The 22,366-nt window shown below is 38.4% G+C and overlaps 1 protein-coding gene across 2 annotated transcripts; it reads left to right on the top strand.

Annotated features, from left to right (window-relative positions):
* Positions 1 to 1,630: 1,630 nt before the first annotated feature.
* golga7bb (golgin A7 family, member Bb) lies at positions 1,631 to 21,724 on the top strand. Of its 2 annotated transcripts, XM_072676939.1 has the most exons (6): positions 1,631 to 1,908; positions 12,539 to 12,664; positions 14,075 to 14,227; positions 17,008 to 17,109; positions 18,772 to 18,875; positions 20,555 to 21,724. In XM_072676939.1, the coding sequence occupies exons 1-5, from the start codon at positions 1,759 to 1,761 to the stop codon at positions 18,853 to 18,855; spliced, it is 615 nt and encodes a 204-aa protein (XP_072533040.1). In that variant the 5' UTR covers positions 1,631 to 1,758; the 3' UTR covers positions 18,856 to 18,875; positions 20,555 to 21,724. The 2 variants fall into 2 exon arrangements, with proteins under 2 accessions (XP_072533040.1, XP_072533039.1); XM_072676938.1 differs by having other exon boundaries at positions 18,772 to 21,724.
* Positions 21,725 to 22,366: the final 642 nt, after the last annotated feature.

Genomic DNA, 22,366 nt, shown 5'->3' with positions numbered 1-22,366 from the left:
GATACTGAAGACACACTATTTAGCTCTACAACATCATATATATGAACTGAGTGCAGATATAAGTGCATAAGTGAATGTCCATATTTAAAAGCCTCTGAAGTCTTTATATATTTATTTACAAATTCATGAACACATCAAAGACCAGCTCTAGCTGATATTGTTCATAATTCATATGAGTGGCAGGAAATAATATTTGTGAACAATTATTCATCTAACTAATGTTTAGATATACTCCATGCAAAATGATGAAAACATATAGTCAGTTCTCCATATCTTATGAGTCTACATTAAAAACACCTTTCTTCTCTGCTCCTTACTATATTGATCCTTTGGGAAATAATGACTGCTAAAATAGTGTACTGTTCATATCAAATAACTGGTCAAAATCTCCAGACCATCACTGCTGATGCATGTGACTGATCATTTTTTAATACTCTCTTGCTCTTCCTTGTGAATTATGCAGGCTTCTTCATAGGCTCAGACCGATCCTCTGGCTGCTTTCAGATATTCACCAGAAATGGAGCATGCATCTTAAATTAAATTCATGGAAGTTGGACCGAAATGGTGGTGTAACTGGAATCTTTTGGGACCAGTGCAAAAGAAAGAATGAAAACTGTCAGCGAAAACAAAATAAATAAAAGAAGCAAATAAATAAATAAACAGCAGTGTTTTAATCAAGTTGATGCACAAGTTCTGGAAAGTAGCATCAGTGTAAAAAGCAGCCACATAAGGGGTCTAGTTCGAAGCATCCAGAGCCCAGCTTCATGGGCCCTCCTCACACTTGACATGCCCCAGTGTAACTGCCATGCCAGCACTGTCCCAGTAGTTTGTTAATCCACAATACAGCAAGATTTGACAAAATTCCTACAACACTACAAGAAGTACAAATTCTGTATTTCTATTGTTATTTTCCAGCACTTCCCACCTGTAAATGAAACATAGTGTCTAAAACTAGTAAAAGAGAAAAATGCAGCATTGTGTTGCCAATGTTGCCATGTGTGAATTCCTTGTTAATACTGTACATAATAAAGTATTTTGATTATTTATGATGAAGAAGGAAATACATCTGGAGCCACATATGATCATATTTATATTATTCTCCTTAACTTTTGCAAAACATTAGCTATGACAATTAAATAGGAAAATAATCGATTTCGGTAGAGATGTATACTAATTGTACAGTTCCCCATTTGTTCTAGTTGTGCACATTTGTCACATTTAAAAGTTTCAGATCATCCAACTCATTTCAATATGAGTAATAATAAGATAGACAACATGAGTAAACACAAAGTACAGCTTTTAAATGACAATACCATTTATTAAAAATAAAGATTCATTCAAAACCTAGATCACCTATCACTTTTTTACAGATTCAAATATGTTCACTGGCTCCAGAGACCTGTCTGTAAGTACCTACTGTGTTGATGTAATTTACTGTATTGTATGCACTGTATTTACTATATTGTACAGATGTATTTATGTCACATTTGAATCACACACTTCTTAACACACTTTTCATTTCTTTAAGATTTCGAATAGATTCTTTCAGAAATCCCTGCATTATTCCTGAAGTGACCTCTTTCAGGTTTCCCTGAAGCACGTTTGCACTGTATTGTTTTCCTAGAGCTTTAACCACTAGTCACCAGCCCATCTAAAGCAGTGGTCTCCCCCCTGTAATTTCTGGAGATGAGCTATTCTGCTTTCAGCAGTATTAATTGAAGCTGGTTTGAAATAGGCAGCCACCCCCACTCCTCCGTGATGGTTAAAGCTGCGCTCGCGGCTGCCTCCACCCTCGCCACTCAGCTTGTCCCTCCCTCGCGCCAGCCGCTGTGCTATTGTCCCACGAGTGGAGACGATTTCAGCACCGGGACAGATCCGCCACCGTCTCATGGCAACATGGCGACAGAGGTAAGACACCGTTTACCATTTATCTCTCCCTCTCTCTCGCTCTCTCTCTCTCTCTCTCTCTCTCTCTCACACACACACACACACACATACACTCACACTCTCCTCAGCTTCTTCCGAGAAGAGTGGCAATGAGCAGGTTAGCCTACAGGAAAATCTCACCGCGCGTTTCTCCTTATTCTGCTTTAATATGAAGTTAGTAAGAAAGTGGAGCTGCTATACATAGTGCGCTCAGAAACCTGCTGGAGATCTGAACCAGCACGACACAGCCCAGTCCATTCGACAACAGGATTTAACCCTTGAGGAAAAATAGAAAAGTGATAAAGGTGTGGGACATACCAGACCAGAGTAACACAGCACAATCCAGCATAAAGGGTTGCAGTAACTTTGCTTGTCTATATGTAGCCTATGTTCTTTCAGCCCACGCTGCTGTCAGGGAATAGAGATGGGTTAGATTATCTGAGGTTTTGATTGGGGGTGTGGAGGGGGTTCAGCACCGTGGACAGGGAATTCCTCTTCACACTTAAATTGCTTACTTATTTACTACCTAGCAACCGTGTTATTTCCAGTTATCCTGACAATAAGACCCAAACAGCAGTTTCCAGGTTCCTAAATCGTTTGTTGTTCTGGACTTACGCTTCTACAAAGAGGAAAAAAGTTATTTTGCAACCCAAGCGAGGATCCTCTAAGGCATTGCTCCAAACAACCCAATGTAACTGTTGTTTATTTTTAGGAGTGTAAGGTAAACATCACCTCCATCACCATCTTGAGATGGTATACTACAGTCTTATGTTCAGCAAGGGAGCTTGTGTTGCTTTTCTTAAGCTACTGGAAGCTCTGACTGGCCATTGTAGTCAGATATGCTTCACTAAGATGGTGAACATTTTTACAGATGATATCTGTGTGCAGAGTGTGACACATATGAGAAATTGTTAAGTAGTACTGTGAAGAAATAAACATTTTGCCATTTTCTTTCTTTTTTTTAAATTAACAAATTAATGTGACTGGTCCACAGTACACACGCCCCTTTCTCAATCTGTCTGCCCAAATAATGTTCAGTGGTTGGCTTTTGGATTTCTTCAGAGAGTATAATCAGCTAGTTGGGAACAATAACCATGGGTTATTTTTAGGCTCTTCTGTGGATTGCATGGCAACCCACCTTCACTGTCTTCATTTAAAATGCCATAGCTGGTAATTAAGTCCTATTTCAACTAGGTTGCATAAGATCATATGTCTTCAAAATTCCTTCAAATGTCACACTTAAGATGTTTTGATGTATCAGGTGTCTGAAGTTATGTTATGGTCATTTTGATGGCTCAGTATGTCTATCCTTTTTTTCCTAATTTCTGTTTTTAACACAACGTTAGTATTTATTTTATGAAGATATCGCAATATCTGCTAGTCCTGAAGAGGAGGTACATTTCCCTAATTAGTTTGTCCGACTGAGTTTGTTCCCTCAGTAAAGGTCACTCAACTCAAAGCAAGTCAACATTGGTTGGGAGAGCGCTCATGTTTTCAGTAAACCATCATAGACATTACAGTCATGCAGTTGCCTTAGGCTTGTCATGATCTTGTTGTCCTACATTCTGTTGAAGCCAACTCTACCTTGTTCTCTCTCAGTCTGCAGAGCAGCATCTCATTATTGTTAGTGCATATTTCAGTGAATCATTTGTATGCTCCAAGAGATTTCCTCCTTGGGTCCACTGGTTAATGTAGCATTCAGTGTAATGCACTCCGTGGACTCTGTGCCCTCTCTGCTTGCTTACAGCTCCACTTATAGGATCTCCTCTCAGTACACTACTTTCCTGGTCGTTTCCTTTTTAATCTTTAGTTCCCTTGGCTAATTCAGTGTACCTTAACTGGACAAGTCCTAGGGTTTTCTCTCTCTATGTCTCAGTCCCAGTGTCTTTATGAATTTGCACTGTGTTGCTATGCCAGGCTGCATTAGATTGTGTTTGCTCTCCTGAGCCTCTTGAGCCATCACTCTTTGACTGTGTTCATACAGGAGAAACAGCAGGGCTCCATTGATTTGTTGCATATTCTGGATAAAGACCTTATAGTAGCGCACACACACACACATACAGTCATCTCTGGTTGCATGCCAGCATCTAATTAATTATGCATGTCATTGCAAACAGCACTCTCTCTGGGACTTTTTACACAAAATATCTCAATATTCTTTCCATACAAACTTTATGTACTTAAAGCCAATCTTCATTTTCCTTTTAACTGTATCTGCCACAATGATTGAAAGGCCCAAGATAAGAGATTTTAAATGTTCCCTACATAAATGTCTGTGGCGTAATGTGAGACTTCATGACTACAGAAGAAAACTGTAAGGCTTTTGTGTCTCACTTTGTTCTAAAATCATCTGCAGTGGAAGGGTGGAGCGTTGTTGCTTAGACAACTGAAAAATGGTTGTGGCTGTCATTTGTTGTCGATGCATTTAAGTAGGTGGTGTTAACAGCAAAATATGCTGTTTTTTGTCATGTCATTTGTTTTCCAAATTATGGTAATACAGAAGAACAGAGACAAAGAAGCAAAGCAGTTAGAATGCAAAGCCGGAAAAATGGTGATCACACTGGAAACAGGCCAATGAGATTTCTGTCTTCTGTTCCAGGGTGTTAAACAGACATTGTGGAAAACAGTATCAGATGGATGATTGGCTGATCAGCTGAGAAAGCTGAGTATGATACAAGCTTTGGTGACCTTACAGTTTAAAATTCAGCCTAGTTTGATAAAGATAAAGTCAAAAAGGCAAAAAAAGCAATAGCGTTACACATATGAATATGCAGCACACATGGAATATGCAGTAAAACTGCAGGCAGAAATCTTGACCTTTCTAGGTCTACAGAGTTAAATCCACAAAGAAGGCCCGGTCAATTCTTGCCGACCCCAGTCACCCCTTGTCTAGTGAGTTTAAGTTGCATTCATCTGGTCACAGATTTATTCTCAACTGTCTGTTGCTACTGATTTTTTGAATAATATTATCAATTAAAATTTTTGTAGAAAAGATTTGTAATTATAATAATATTATAATTTATTTATTTAGATTATTTATTTTTGTGTCGATGAATACTGATTGTTGTTTGATTTCTGACTGTGCAGTAAGTTGCCCACATATGGATATTAAATTACCCTAATCATTAAAGACCTGAACTTGTCTGACCTGACTTACAACATAAAAAAGTCTTATTCTTTATTTCTTTTTTTTTTACCCAGTTCCTTTACAATTGTGGATAGCCAGTAATCCAACCCACTCAGTAGTACTCTCCACCTCCCCTTATCACATGTAATGCTCCCAACACTGGGAGGGTGAGGACTGAAAAAATTTACAACCAGCTACAGCTGCTAGAGGAAAGCACTGGCCACCCAGCTCTGACGCATCTGCCGACCACACTGAAGTGATGTGGGGGAAGAGCAAGCCATATATTCATCTGGATTGTGTTCTCTCCAGCTCCGACTGCTGATGGCAGGCAGCTTGAGCCAGGATTCAACCCAGTGATCCTTGGGTCTTAGTGGCAGTGTCTTAGTCCACTGGGCTAGACCCTTTCATTTTGTTTGTAACAGATACATTCATGTCAGGTAATGATTGCATCAGCCTCTGGGGATGGTCTTCTTTCTTTTTGCTCACTCTTCCACAACAGATTTCAGCTGGGGTTCATATGCACCTATTTTAGCATTCCACTTTTTGAGAATGTTCGGATTAAGGTCTTATTTGCTGCTCAGTCTTCTAGTATTCTAATGCTACTATAATGTCTGTTTAGCCTGTCACACACAGATTTGGAGCTATGCCTTCAGTTTACATCCTGGAATTTTGAAGAATGTTGTGTTCTGCTTGGGTATGAAGCACTTTATATACACTTGCTGGCCACCTGCTCCATGGATGTACTGGGGAGAATGTTGGAGACTACAGCTCTTCTATTTTTCATACATAATTTATGTCAATCCTCTAGCACTTTGTCAGTAGTCTGTTTTTGACCACAGGACCAGCGCTGGCTGAATATTTTTGCTTGGTGGACTATTTTTAACTCAGCAGTGACACTCATATCAGCAATCTAATACACTCTACTATGGCACTGTAATGCTGGTATATTACTGCTGTGCTGTGGTGTAGTGGTCCTATGGTGGTCTCTTTCTATTGTTCGACAAGGCAGTTGAGCAGCAGAAGGGATGCAGTCAGTAGGTGTATACCTACAAAGTGCACCTTTTATTGTAGGTATGGTCTGAGTGTACCCACAAAATACTTAATAAACCAACAATGGATCAGAACTGGTCATAGAATGATCTAAATAATATTAAATTAACTGTAAGTAACAAAGTGTGGCAAAAAGAGCTGATGACAGTATGTGACTGTGCTTCTGTAAACTTCAGTTTATGTGCAAGTAAGTGTTACTTGGTGTTTATAATGTGTTCTGCTTGAGGGAAAAGCTGTTTTGAGATCTTGTGATCAGCATTTTAATGCTGTGGAACCTCCTGCTAGACCCACGAGGCAAGAGCTGCTGCGGTTCAGATAGTCTGGGCCTTTATTATTGCACTGGCTTTATTGTGGAAGCAGTTTTCCTTCTGTGGTACTGCTGTGCAGATGAACTTGAATTGTAATTGTCACAATACATCTATTCTTTCTCCGGGTCTTTTTCAAATCAAAATGACAAAACCGGGGGAGTTGTCATGCTGATTTTCAGTTAATTAGAAACAAGTGAAACTGAGAGAGACAGAAGAGGTCGGGCCAGTTTGGCTCTTGAAGGGAGCGAGAGCCAGGGAATAAGGCCATAGGCATAAGACAGCAGACAGGAAACAGTGCCACTGCAGTATATACTGTAGCTAATGGCTTTCACAATCAGTCATAGCTAAAATAATCTGTAAGTCATTTGTTGAATGTGACTGTGTAGTCATGTGTGGTCCCTCGGCTTTGGCAGCATTTATATCCTGCTGGCCTTTACAAAGCTGTAGAAGTCACAGGCATCACAAATGACAGTTCTCACAAAGCCTACGCAGGTTATACTCAGTGATTCTTTCATGGCAGCTTAGAAAAACTACAGCATTTCATATATTCTTTTTTTCATTGGCTTTTTTATTCTGTTTAAAGTGGCACATTCTGAAAATGATTCTTCCAGTGCTGTTTGAATTCTGTTTCACTGTGGACTTCAGACAGGACCACACTTCAATTTCTTAGACATTCAACTTGAGCTATACACTATATGTCCAAATGTTTGTGGACAACCCAGCTAAATAATTAATTCAGCTACTTAAAGTTGCACCCATTGCTGACCTAGTTATGCAAATGCACGCTCACACAGCTTGTCTAGTCCCTGTAAACAGGTACTACCAACAGAATAGAACTGTCTGGTATATCATTAATTGCTTAGTGAGTACTTGGTATTTGAGTTAATTTATGTAATGTAGCTTGAGAATGTAGCTTGATTAGTTTTAAGTAGATTTTTAGTTTTAAGTGTTTTTAAGTTGTTGGTTAGTTGCTTAAGCATTTGTTCTGTAGTAGTTCTCAGCATTTCGACTCATTACATGTCTTCAGGTGAGTTAAAGGAGGATCTATTTATGTCATCTTGTTCTAGACCACACAATGCCACATACTACATCAGTGGAAAATCTTATACCTACCTGAGTAAGCCCCATCTTTCCGTCTCTGTGTTTCTATAATTAAAATTGCGCTCTTCAATTACTTCACCAACTCAACCAGTGTAACCACAGGGCCTCTGACAGGGCTAGTTCAACCCCTCAAATATGTGTTCCTTAAAATAAACAATTGTCATAGTTAATCTTTGGATGAATAATTGACTAAGACTGTGGTTTAAGGAGTTTGTTTACTCAATGCACAGTTATAAATAGAGGGACTATGTAAAAATGGCTGTTTGTATTTCTGTAATGCTTTATGCCATATGTTTTATTAAACCCCTTGCAATAAAGCTGAAAGTCTACACTTCAGTCACATTGTGACTGCTTCACTTCAAATCCAGTTGTATACAGACACAACATTACAAAATTAGATGATTTACAGAAGCAAAATTACAAAAAGTGTGTCACTGTCCAAATACTTATGGGCCTGACTGTATGTAGTAGTTACCCCTTTAAATTAAAAGTGAAGTAATGTGGTTAAGTTATTTTTACCCCTGATATGACCCCAACACATTTGTAGTTGTTGTAAACAAGCCCCTGAGAGAATTCTTTAAAGGCAACAACACTGATTTTCACTCCTTTCTTGGCACAGAATAAAAAATAATATTACTGTTGTATTATTGCTTTGGAAGTTTTCCTGTTTTTAACATAACTTAATCTGGCAGTTGTCCTTTACACTGTGTAAAAAAATAATGGTGACCAAGAGAAATGCTCCCAATTGACATTTTTTGTTACACTGACTTCCTTTCAAAGTTTTTTTTTGTTTTCCTCTCCTGTAAAGATGACATTTTGGAGATATGAGAGCTGTGGCCAAAACTGTTCTCTGTTAACTATCACAGTGTACATAATTGTTTGAAATCAAATGTCTAGTGAATCTTTCTCTCATACAGGCTACAGTGCTACAGTACTGTTATGCTAAATGGTTATGGTCTTCAGTGCACATGCATCTTACTCTGTTGAATGCAGGACTTGGCAGCTGCTGGCAGGTCAGAGTTCCTGAGTGCTAACCTCTGTCCACCACCAAAAAGCGCATAGTTTACATCAAAATTGCCTTGTCTCTTCTTTTGCACTGTTAGGCCATATCTCTAACTCTCTAACTGTGCTGAGGAACCAGAGAGGAGTAAATGTGCAGCTCTACATCTGTTTAAAATCAATGAATCTTTTTCATTCATGACTAAAGGAAGAGTGAGGAAGTGCTCTGAATGCTTTGGAGTATCTACTGTTGCCCATCACTTCTCCTGATATGGCTATACAGAGGTTCCCTGCTACTTAAAAAAAAACTGCTTCTCAATCCTGGCAGTCCAGTGCCTTCTAAACTTTCAGCTGGACGGACCTGAAGCATTTTACTGCAACTCTGCCGGGGATACATCACCTCGGAGGGGAAATCCTAAAGATGGATAATACTCACAACCCTGAGTGAAGAATGTGATGTTTGAGCCATTTTATCCTGATCTGGCCTGAGTCTGGACTCACTCAGTTCAACTTTGCAATCTTTAATTCGGGGCTGACTGTTCTGTAAGTGGGTGGTCCTCAACCACATAACACCTGCTGACTTACAGGCATTCTGATTTGAATACCAGCCTCGAAAAGTCATGTGACCTTCAGAAGCATTTGTTAATGTCCCAGTTCCCTACACTGAGCACCAATCTTCATCATAGCTGCGATCTCTCTGAGGATCACCTCTGCAGATGAAAGTGTTAGTCTAATTAATCTGGTCTCGTTTGCTTTGATGTTTCTTATAGCAACAGTGCAGACTAATTAAGCCTTATACACCTTAATTAGAGTTTAGTAACCTGACTTTGACTCGCCTTGTCCTTCCTCTGGTGCCACTGAATATTGAGTCTACAAACTAAATGAGTATTAATGAGTATTTGCGGCAGTCTCTAGCAGGGTCATTCTACAGAAATGTCCTCGTTTAAAATAGCAAGATATTTTAAAGTGTATTTTCTTTTCTCTGACACACAGTTAGACTTGTTATTACGTAACACATGGACTGTACAAATACACAACAGCTTAATTATGTTTTTTGTGCATTTATTTAAAGATAAAGAAGGTAACACCTGTGATGTCAACAACAGTAATTTTAGGTCAAATATGCTTCAATCATATATTGTCAGTCCTGGTATACTCACTTGCACCTTATATATGTTTGTCTGTTTGCATTGTATTTTATCTACAAATCCTTAAAAATAAACTAGGTCAAAAAATGTTTTATTTAAATTTGAGATTATTCTTGCACATTCTTACTACAGATTATTCTTTGGGCAACACAATGGCTTGGTGGTTAGCATGTTTGTCTCACAGCACTGGGGTCTTAGATTCAAGTTCAACCCTAACTGGGCGAGGGGTTCCGTGTTCTCCCTGTGCCTGTGTGAGTTTCCTCCCACAGTCCAAAAACATGGAGATTAGGTGAATTGATTGCTCTAAAATTTTCTCTGGTGTGTGTATGCATGCAAGCATGTGTGCGAATGTATGTCTGTATACCCAGATATGGATTGGTATGATACAGTCCTCCTGGTGGATGGTTGTTTCCGGTCGTTTCCGGATTGGAATTGCAATTGGCTGCTGCTTCTCACCAGTGTGTGTTGGTTGAGTGCTGAGTGATTGTGGAGAATGTTGATTGTTTATAGGTCCTATTTGAGCATTAATTCATACATGGTAACACCACTATGTATTTTAGAATATGTATTTGGAATTTATATCACATATATCATATATAATGAATACATTATTGCAGTTTACATTGTAAAAAAAAACATGGCATTAACCCTCTTTACATTGCTTTGGGGACTATATCATTTATAAAAAACAAGTCTTGCTAAAGACGATGACTCAAGGTATAACATTTTAATAACATATTGTTTTGATTAAAAAACAAAATAACAAAATAAAGTGTTGTTCAAGTGTACCATTTTTGTTAAGGCTAGGGACACAAAAAAGGACATTCACAGAGAATGACTCAGCACTGGTAGGCTCTCTGTTAGACTATAAACTATCAGTGCAATGGAATCCTCCTTGCAGTTATTATTAGTATTTATTGCACTAGTCCTAAAACATTAGCAGTAGACTGATGCTGTATTTAGTATCCAATCTCTGTACAGCAATTACCCTAACGAGGTCATGTCTTTGGAAAAAGAATCTGTCTGTGAGATGCAGCCATTAAATGACTGATTTGTTTGTAGGGTGTATTAGGCCCCCTGGATTAGAGGAAAAATAGAGGACATGGTGAGAAATAAAGCTTAATAGTTTCGCTTTTGATGAGCTCTCAGTCGACCCATGAAACAATTTCACAGCAAAGTCAGGGATATGTTCCTGGCAGGAGTTCAGAAAGCCATTGAATACTTCAAGTGTGTTCAACCATGGAAAAATAGTTGAAGCAGCTCTAGTAATAAAATATAAGACAATGAGGAAATGACTCATTTAGCCAGTCTATTTATAACCTTGCTCTGTGTTGTACAATAAAGATAGAACAACCAGAACAACAAGAAAAAGACTAAAGTAGCAGCTTAGCCTAAACCTGTGTTCCTGGCTCTAATCTCTTTGACTCGTTCAGTGTTGACAGTGTATTTGAGAGTAATGAGAGATTTTACACACACTCATTTTTAATCACTGAGCCAATTAATATACTGGGTCAGTTGTAATGAGTCAAAATGTTTAAGGCTCATTAATATGAGTAAAGATTCACTAATTGTTGATTGATTGCCCTGCTACATTGCTGCTTGTTTGTTGGTTATTTGTGTATTTGTTTAGTTGTTTGTTTGTTTATATATATTCCCAGAAATAAACCATAAAATGAAGATTTGTATCTGTTTTAAATGTGTCTTGGGTCCACATACACTTACCTTTTTATAATGTGGCTTATCCTTATCCATATATATATTCAGGAAAATGCTCCTAGGACAATGGATTTTAGAAGGCCTTTTAAAAATAGAAGAGCACTTTGTTTTATCACTCTTGTACTGCTGGGCTGCATTTACAGCATGTATCCAGTGACTGAATGTGATTTTGAAACAGCCCATAAGCCCATGGGCTGCTCACTACTGATGCCATGATATACTGTGACACTCATCTGAGGTTCAGAGTCCAGAGAGAGCTTGTACGTAATTCCTGTAATTATTCAAAACTGTAGTGTTATTTGAAGAAGGAATTTGCGAAATGGATCACTTGCCTGCAGCCACTGTTGTTAGAGTAATTCAGTATTGAACTATTTCCGCTTGGCCGCCACCTGTGCTGTCTATTAGAAAGAAAGAGTAAAAAGCATACTGTGGTAAATGGCCACATGAGCTCAAATGACGCCCCAGTGGAAATATCAGATATCTTTACTTTCCCATAAGTGTTGCTACTTCTTTGAATAAAAGTCTTTCTAGTTCCAGAGCTTATGAAGATTGTTTTTGCATACATAGATCTATAACAACACAGTGAAAGCATTTGGCATTCATTTCAATGATTTATGCTGACATGCCTGACTTCATATTAATAATTAGACACTTTTTGTAGACAACTTTTTTTTTTTTACCTCAGAAGCCTCTAATAATATTGTGTAATGAAAAAAAAAAACACTACACATAATCATTTTGCCTTGCAGTTCGGAATTATGTCATGCTGCTGGGCTGTTGGGCTCATTCTTATAAGATGTGTGAATTTGCAAATTCCCCAAATTGTGGAAAATGCAGTATATTGTATGTGTTGTGTGTTTGTATTGCAGTGGGTAGTGTATGGTCTTGTGTATTAATAGAACAAATCTTAGATTTTGTTAACCTTCAAATAAAGTTAACAGGGCTAAGAGATGGCTCTAGCAAGTTTGATCCCTGGCAGTTTCACTGGACTTTCAGAAGTCCAGAAAACCATATTTGTGTTGTCACTCTTGTGTGTGTTACCTTACAAGCTAAAGATTTAAGGTTGCCAGGTTGGTGATTTTTTAATGTTAAAAAATACAGTATGTCCAGTTGGCTGTGGACTGTGTTTCTCTGATTGATTTCCTAATCCTTGTATGTTGCAGTTTCATAACCTCCAAGATCTAAGGCATATTGCCTCGCTGGCCACCAAGGTGTTCATTCAGAGGGACTACAGCGAGGGCACTGTGTGCAGGTTCCACACCAAATTTCCAGCGGAGCTAGACAGCAGGGTAAGTGGTTTTCGAAGACTACTGAGGCTTCATGAGTGCACTAACCAAAAACAGCCACTGTCTGACAGACCAGGCCTAGAATGATGTATAGAAGGAAGAGACGGAGACCTTCCATTTGGTGAGGGCTAAATGATTGATGTATCTGCTTTTACCTGGCTAGAACTGGCTAGAAATATTTAGGCCCTCAAATGAAGTGTGCTGCCTTTTAAATGTTGCTAACAAGCTAATGTAAAAGCTACTCTAGAGTGAGCCCTGGGATAATTATGAAAGATAAGTGAATAGTGTCACTGAAAATATTTATAATATATGACAATGAAGGTAAATATCCCCACCTAGACAGTACACCACAAAATAAGACATAGTAATGCCTTGATTTCAATTTATACATCATTTCTATTGAACAAATGTAATATTTGTTAATTATATGATAATGACGAATCAAGCAAATTCTGTGTTACTTGTTCATGGTATTCCATGAAAGAATGTTGATGTTAATAAAACAGTCTTCTATGGTGGTTTCCTAGAATTTAATTGTTGCAAATCTTGGCCAAATATCATCAATAAATAAAGTCAACAGATATTTGCAAATCTGTCTCTGAATTATTCAAGAGCTTATAAGAGTACTACTGTGTTTGCTTAAAAATAAGTATATAATTAAGTTCAATTACATCTTACCACATGAATTCATGTTTTAGGTTGAACTGACAGGCCATTTTTATAGTGCAGTTTAAAACCCCTGGGAACCTAATCTGTGTTTTCTTTATAATTAGGTTAATCTTGTTCTTGTGGATGCATGGTATGACTATGCAACATTCTATTATTCTCGACTTTCCAGTAACCACTAAATGAGCAGTATATTTTACCATTATTCTCTACCTCCATTGTAAATGTGGAGGTCCTAATCGGTTAATATTTGTGTAACCAGTAGCCTCATCAATCACTTGACCGATGTGGTTTGCTTTGCCCACACAGCTTTAAAGGGCCCATTTCATGAAAAACTGTATTCCTTTTCACTTTAAACTCCAATAAAGGTCTTTAAAGTAATTTGTAAACAAATGTTCACAGTTTTCAATTACTCCCTTCACTCTATGGCCCATAACTTTAATACAATTTAATTCTCGAGCATTTCTATTGGTCCATGCATCATTAAAATTTTGACACGATGAAAAGAACAACAGATTATGTTAACTGAAAAAAATGGCAACAAAAAAAAGATTCAAATTTTTTAAGTCCTTAAAAATACATAATAAAATATTCTCTCTTTTGTAATATTTTCTGATGTATTTTCAAGTGACTGCCAGTTACACCCTTACAAACTGAAGTGGTCTTTTAGGTTTTATGTTTTTTTTTTTATTTGCAGGCATGAGACTATATCCCATCCCTCATATTTTACATATTTTATATTGCCAGATCGAGCGGACACTGTTTGAGGACACTATTAAGACGCTTAATAACTACTATGCAGAAGCGGAGAAGATTGGTGGTCGTTCTTACCTGGAGGGCTGCCTGGCCTGTGCCTCAGCTTACATCATCTTCCTCTGCATGGAGACACGATATGAAAAGGTATTGAGATGTACTTCCTGTAACCTATTTAGATCCCAATCAGCAGTTATCAGGGAGTCACCAAATCTCTTTGTTCTGAGACATAGGCCTCAGAAATCCTCACACGCAGCCTAGCTAGCTTTGATGATAAGAGAAAAACATTCTGGCTCGGTCATCTGAGGCCTTCAAAGAATTTGTTAAGTTTGACTTCAGTTTTGACATGCCGCCTCATTCGAGTGTGACCACAGATGCATTCAGAACAGCAGATGTAAACTGCTTATGAATGCAAGCCTAAAGAAGTTCTGATAAGATTTGATATGCCTGAATCTGCCATGTTTCCCAATGCCTCCATTTAAGTAGAAATCCGCTTTTGTAGCTAGTCTGTTCTGAAGTGCTTGCACCTGTTTGCCAGTAGGCATGCCTTAATCTTAGCTCTGCGCTCTGTACCCAAGACCTCTTCCAAAGGGCGTTTAATTACCCCATACAGTTATGCTTTACCTGACGGTTGTTCAGAGGGAACGGACATGAAATAAACAGGGTTCTTTTTCTTCCCTCATTTCAAATGCTCAAGCCTTTGAAAAGTGGACATGCTTCCATTTGGTCAGATTTGTACAACACTCAGATCTCATCAACCTTTGCAGAGCATTATTTACTCAAGCCTGAGAAATGAACCCCATCCGAAATTAACTATGAGAAACTGCCCCCACCCATGAAGAATATTTTTGTTTGCTGCTCCAGCTGACAGATGGCCACACATGAGTGGACATGGATGGGTGCAAAAATGCCTAAAGCTACCCAGATAAGCATCTTCCTCAGAAAGACGAGTGATTGCGCACGTCCAGGCAGTGTAGGAAAAGAATGAGAGGTTGCAGTGTCTGTGGGGTCATGTTGATCCAGGAACATGTCCTACTTGAAGAAATCATGTAATGGGTCTTATGCAAAAGTTTTAGAACCCTTAGACAAATGTTATCATTTCTTTTTATGTCTTTTAAGTGATTTAAATCAGACTCTGTAGCTAATCAAACCTAAAAAAAAATAGTAGTATCTCTTTACTTGGAAGGTCCATTGTAGATGTGTCGTAGATGCTCACCTAACATTTAACTAACATTCAAATAAATGTCTCTTAAATGCAACTTAACTTCTTTTAGGGTTGGGTTTAGGTTAAGGTTAGGGTCATGGAAATGTTTAGGGTTGATTCAAGGGTAATGTTAAGGTTAGGTGCAGGGTTACATTTAATAAACAACATTTACACTCAGCTGCATTTAATGCACATTCAGTTGAATGTTAGTTGAATGTGAGCTCAGCATTTGCAAGGCACCTATAATGAACCATCCAAGTAAAGTGAGAATTTTATGCTGCTTACAGAGTATGGATTTATTACCACCCCATTTGGCAGAAGGCATCTTTGGCAAATGCTTGTAGCTGCTAAAATCTTCAAATCTTTCATTTCTTTTAGTTGTTTCATCTTTGAAGATGTTTGCGCAAGCAGTCTTGCTCCAATGTTTCTTGGCAGACCTATGGGGGTTTTGATTTGACTGATTCCCAGCATAGAAGCACTTCTCTCAAGAGTCTACAAGATCTCAACTTGACTTCCATAGTTCCCCTGAACTGTAATTTCTTAATTTCTGCCTTGAGGGCATCAATTACTTTTATTTCAACAGATCTTTAGACAGTTGCTATGTTTGATGGATGTTAGTACAAGGATTGAGTAGTTATGAAATTTGTAGTTGGAACAGTTGGAACAGTTGGTGACATGCCTCAGGCCTAATTTGCTAATCAAGGACCTTGTCAAAAACATTCTGAGCATCGCTTAGGGTGTCCGCACCTTTGATCACACCACATTGATGATTTAGATTTTTTATTTGTAATGAAAGACTGTGTTTTTATACTTTATGTTTGATTAATTACAAAGGCTGTGTTTTCTACTTCTCTATTAAAAAAATACAAAATGAGTCATTTGACCAAGAGTTTTGCCCAGATTACTGTTTTTTTGATAAATGGTATTGCCAGTAATAAGTTAATGATCCTGGTTATTGATGTACAGTAATCCTAACCATAGGGGGAGGCCTTTATAATTCTTTAGAAGTATTCTGGTGTTCATATGAAACTAAGAGTTGACAGAAAGCATGACCATGCATAATGAACACCACAAAAGGCTTGGCAAAAATCCTTGCTAAATTAGCTTTTTAGAACAGCTTTCATACCATAATCATTGAAAGATTTGTTCATGGTTATTGAACTCAGACTAGATCAAGTGTCTTGGCTCTGCACCTTCTCTAGCTGCTTTTCATAGCTGGTTGTGTGAAATGAGAAGGCAAACAGAAAGGCACCGCACAGTTTCACCCCACTGGGGCTGAGAAGCAGCAGGCAGGCAGCTGATGTGATGCCTGCTTGCAAAATCAAAAATGACATGCTAAAGCAATCTAAATAAACTCCTCTCATCGGGTTCTCCTCAAGTTCTAAATGGTCCTGATCATTTTCTGCGCAAAAGTCATCCAGTGCCTATCAAAGAGGCCCTGTAAATCCAGGACCTTTGGTTGTTATAATCTAATATTAGATTCAACGTTTGATTTTGATTAGGTTATATTCCATTAGATTAGACGTTGGAATTAACCTGGGTTTGGATTATAAGTTGATAGGTAGTTTGAGCATGTCATGGCTGAGGTGCAAAGCGTGTTAGCGGGGTAAAGGTTTGTTCATGGTCTTCTACAGTGGCATTGTATAACACCTGCAAGTGTTCTCATCACATGCTTTAGTTCACCCATCTGTCTTCTCTGACCCTTCTATCTTTCACCATGCAGGTCTTAAAAAAGATCTCCACATATATTCAAGAGCAGAACGAGAAGATTTATGCACCTCGGGGATTACTCATCACTGATCCTATTGAGAGGGGCATGAGAGTGGTATCCTTTATACATAATGCAGACTGGCGTTGACATGAAAATAGGAGACAAATCTTATTTTTTGGTTGCAAAAGTGTCACTCATGTAATCTCACTGTACACTGCGAATAAATGTTAAAAACAATAAAAGGTTTTTGAATAAAGGTCAAAACCATTCTGAGCAACACGGTCCACACAATGTGATAATACCAAATTGATGATTTAGATTTTTTTGTTTGCAATAAAAGACTGTGTTTTTATATTTTATATTTGATTAACTACAGAAGATGTGTTTTCTATTTATGTGTCCTCTCTATTAAAAAAATTAGTCATTTGGCCAAGAGTTTTGCCCAGATGACCATTGTTTTTACTCATTACTGATCCTAGGGGCATGAGAGTGGTATCCTTTATACATAGTACAGACTGGCATTCTGGAGAAAATAGGAGACAAATCTCATTTTTGGGTGCAAAAGTGTCACTCATGTTGTCTCACTGTACACTTATTGATTACATAAATGTTTGATTCTTAAAGGAAAAACTTCAGTTGGTGTGAAACCTTCACACACTCCACAAATCTCATGCAGTTGCACAGTGTGGACATTTTATTGAAAGATGATGCTCTTTCATATATGAATCTGTCACAAAAACACTCCAAGACAATTTCTTCTCCTTTCCTTCTCCAGCTGAGATTAATAAACACATCCCCTGTTGACAGGTATAATGCATACTATGAGTGCAGTTTCACACCTATGTGGTACCTTGGAAATCAAACAAAATTCAATATTATCAGGAGTTAAATTCAGTCAGGCTAGGGGAGTTTCATGTGACCCCTAAAACAACCTGCATGAAGCTTGGAATGGCAGATAGAAGGAAGTAGTAAGTGGCTTTTAGCTTTCTTTCCTTTCTTATTCCAGAGACACTGAGAAAACTCTGATTTGGAAAAACTACCAGTAGTTACTGATTTCAATATACATCTATAAATAATGGAATACAAGCAACTGATCTGGGTCTTCTGGTCCAATATGCTCCACTTGGGTGACCTTTTCTTGTTTTGGGTGTGTCCCTTCACCAGTAAATATGCAAATTCCTGCATACCTCATCTCATTTTAGCCCACGGCCCCCAGGTACAGTGCTGTAATCGGAAACCTTTAAAACCATCCAGGAATATTTTCTTGAATTCCCATAATTTGGGGTGGTTTCTGTTGGGAAATGACAATTTCTCCAGTGGACCATCAAGTAGGCCTGGCAGTGATGTCCCTGTGTCTCTCCATAATTCCAGCTGCCTGTGGCAGTACTGCAACAACTCATGCAACTCCTCTTGGGTGCTGTCACCTCTGCAACAGTGGGCCAGCACCAGTTTAGTATTTTTTCCACACTGACCACCAACAACCTGTCACAGGCCTTTTGGGTGTTCCAACATAGACATCAATGTCAAGTCACTATGCAGACAGAACATACTACAGTTTTCAACCAAAAAAATGTGAGTGTTGTTTTCTGTGTTTAATCTGACCTGATTGATTTAATGTAGCATTGGAGAAAGAATACAGTGATTATGGTGCAGTGACTGTATTTAGGACTATCAATCTAACCAACCCTTTTGAGAATGAAAAGAATGACAATACCATGTGCAGAGAATTACAGATGTCTATGTGTCTATTGTTATAACCCTTGACTATGATGGTAGATAGAAATATCCATCTTTGAGGATCGCAGCTCCAGCGACTCCAGCTCCAGCAGCAGTTCCATGTCCAGCAGCAGTGCTCGGTGACTGGAGGAGCAGCACCAGGGGTACGGGTATCGGGGGGCCAGGGGCCTCCATAAGATTCGCATGTTGAAACATGAAAGCACTAGATTCTGAACTAAGAGGAAGTATCTGCCAATAACATACCTCTTCCTCTCTGACGCCGCTGTGCCAGTCATCACAAAGCAAGGAGCAGAACCTCACATATAACATAGACACTTAACTTTTCCTCATTCTTTCCCTTCATATCATTCAGTCTTTTGCGTTTCCATGAGCAACAAACATATGTGCTGGAGTTGAAGGGAATGTTATACATTCCATTGCTGTTAAATAAGACCTTAGTATTCTCTAACCTCTTAACAGCCTTAGTACACTTTAATCAGGTCATCATTTCCTTAAGGTTCCTGTTTGGATAGCCTTCTATGCCTGTCCATTTCGGGAAGCACATTTGGTTGATACTGGATGGTGGCCGAGTTCTTCTTGTTCTTCTACCTGGTCTTCTTTAGAGGCACTGATGCAGTTCACTGCCAGTCCTGACCCCATGCAGAGCTTGAGGCTTCCATTCCCTCAGCCAAGTCTACCATTCACCTGTGGCTCAGTGGCTCAGTGTTCTGTGGTGCGGGCAGCTTGCCCAGCTGGACAAAGCTCTCCCAGCGTCTCACCTCATTGGGAATGCAAGCAAGCTTTAGCCCTTCTGGGGCCTTTTGTCTCTATGAGATGAAAGCTACCCATCATTTCTGCTTCTACAAAATGTTTTGCAGTTGATGAGGGAAATAGCGAGACAAACCAAGGTCAGCCTTCCAAATGAACATCAGACAAAGCACATTTAGACAGATATGATTCAGAGGAGCTTGCATCAACGGCTGTTTAATACTGTTCGTTCAACAGAATAGCTTTGAAGCCATCATGTGTTACATTGTTTCTGATTCCATTCCTCCTTGGTTGGCTTTGTAATAACGGTAGCCTCAAGACTAGAGTTTGTGCTTTTGTATGTCTAAAAGCGCACTCATCAGCTTAGTCTGCAGAAGCATAATACAGAGTTTCTTGATTTGGCAATATTCAGTCCCTCTGTGTGCAGTATGATGAGATTTACGTCAGAGAATGCAAACAGATCGTTTTATGATTGCAGATTTCTCTGCCTGCTCTTTGATCTTCATTAATTTAGTGGCACACAGAGCACTGCAGACACAACATGGAGTTCAAAGCAAGCTGGAACAAACAGTGCTGGAGCGATTTACAGTATGAATAGCTGTTGTTTACTCAGATTTGAAAGAGAGGCTGATTAGGCTCAAAGCAAATGAAAACGTGAGAGATCTTTTCAGACAACTCTATGGAAATGCAGTTCTTTTGTGTTCTTTTTCACATTCTCCATTAACCTGTTTGAATGCATCTCATGATTTTATATGATTATTATTATTATTATTATTATTATTCACAAAAGATCCGTTTATGTACTGCATATGAGGGGTGGCTTCCAGTCTGAGCATGTACAATTGGTGCTGCAAATGCTAAAATCAGTGATACATAGTTATCATAACTACATAGCAGAAATTAAGTTACCCATTATGCAGAGATATGCGGAAACTGACATTTGTTACTTTCTTTGCCTCAATTTAAGTTGCTTATTTAAGTTTAGTATTTGGTTTAAGCTCTTGGTGTAGCACTACTTTCTTTATATATTACTTCATCATTTGTCATCTGTTGTTCTTTTCTTTCTGACTTTCAGTTTCTCACCTGGCTTTCCTAAAACCCTCTCTGACCTTCTCAGTGGTTGCTTGTCTTTTTATCTCCTCCAAGACTCCTCGTTAAGCCAGTGCTGGCCTCTGCACTGGCCATCAGATCAGTAGTGCTCTAGTGCACACCCTTCTGTGCCTGCTGCCTTCATGTTTCATCTCTGTTGGGATACCCAACCTGGTGCTGACCAACTGGAAAATTGTTGTAAATTGTACATGACTTGCACTATAGATGCATGAGATTTGTTCTGTTCTTCTGTGGACAAACAGTGACCAAGTGCAAACTCTGTGTTGCCATCCTGCTTAGAAAGGTTGTTGAATACAGAGATTGTGTGTTTTTTATTTATGCATGTATAAAGTGAGTGTGCTAATGGGTGTGTTGGGGGTACTGTGTACAGTATATAGGTATGCAGGGATATTTCAGATTTATACAATGTATGGAAATATGGAAAAATGTTCAGAAACCTATTTTTTTATTGTAAGAATAACAAATAATCAAAATGCCAAATTTGTATCATGGTAGGCCTATACAATGGAAAGCTAATGCCAGTTTCATTTGTGTTAGTCTTGATGTAAGACAGTTAGCTATACTGGAATTATCCAGAACTGGGTGTACACTGTATGTTTTGGAGTGATTTATGATCAGCTGACATGGAGATTGGTGCCCCTTTAGTACAACATAGTTAAAACATAACATAATAATGCAACATACATTAAAATGACATATGTTTCTGTATGTAGGTACAAGCTTTTTTATTTTGGTCAGGAATGTATTATTCTGGGCATAGTCCAACCAATTCAATGAAGCCTCTTATGTTTTTAGGTCATTTTTATTCATTGGTAATTTAAAGTGCTGTTTAGTTACACTAATTTATGGGTGGGCAACTCCTCGACTCCTCCAGTCCCCATTGCCCACCCCTGCTCCCCTAAATAGACTCATGGAGGAACACTCTTCATGTTTTCTTACTATATTTGTGGCCTGTGTATAAATATATATGATCAAAGATTTCATTTCTGTAGTATAAATGCATAGCTAATTATTTAATGTCTTCCTAATATATAGATTCTTAATATATAGTACACTGAAATTGTAACATTAGTTAGCTAATGGATCATTATCGATGTAAGAACAACAGGTTTCGAAAAGCTATATGTAAGTAATATTTTCACAAACGGTAATGTTGTTGTTTGCTTATTATTGTTAAATATATATATATATATATATATATATATATATATATATATATATATATATATATATATCATTAAAATATTTTTCAGTAGAATGTTTTCTTGGTTGTAGTGCTGTGTATGCTTGCCAAACTGTGTCTAGCTTGCTGAAAGAAACAAACTACATACTGCTCAAACATACAGAAGACTTGCTTGAAGTTGAATGGGTCTGTTCTCTGTTCTGGTGAATGGGAAGGGAGAGTATTGTCACCCTCCACAATATGCAGGGTGATTCTGGGGTGATTTAAGCATGTACCAAAAGGGAATCTATCTTACTCTCTTCCTGACATTAAGGACCATTGTTGGCAAGAAAGGAAGAAATATATTCTTATTTTAGAGGAAATGACATTGTCCTTGATCTGACAGTTAAGTATCCCATGCCAGGGATGGAGGATTAGAGTTATGACTTTGGCAACTCCAGCACGCTTTTTTTTCTGTAGCATAATGGAGTATTAGCACTGGATCTGTTCTTCCTCCAGAATATTGGTTTCGAAGAACAGGTTCACCTGCTGCTAGTGTAATGAAAAAAATATCCTTCAAATGCAAGACTGGAAAACCTATTTTGCATTTCCATG

This window comes from Salminus brasiliensis, chromosome 4, assembly GCF_030463535.1.
Source record: "Salminus brasiliensis chromosome 4, fSalBra1.hap2, whole genome shotgun sequence".
Classification (NCBI taxonomy): domain Eukaryota; kingdom Metazoa; phylum Chordata; class Actinopteri; order Characiformes; family Bryconidae; genus Salminus; species Salminus brasiliensis.
This window is presented reverse-complemented; position numbering and strand designations above follow the sequence as displayed.

Coding starts and splice junctions, on each gene's coding strand:
- golga7bb (XM_072676939.1), top strand. CDS start 1,759: ATGGTTAAAGCTGCGCTCGCGGCTGCCTCCACCCTCGCCACTCAGCTT. Junction 1,909..12,538: donor ATGGCAACATGGCGACAGAG/GTAAGACACCGT, acceptor TGTATGTTGCAG/TTTCATAACCTCCAAGATCT. Junction 12,665..14,074: donor CAGCGGAGCTAGACAGCAGG/GTAAGTGGTTTT, acceptor TTATATTGCCAG/ATCGAGCGGACACTGTTTGA.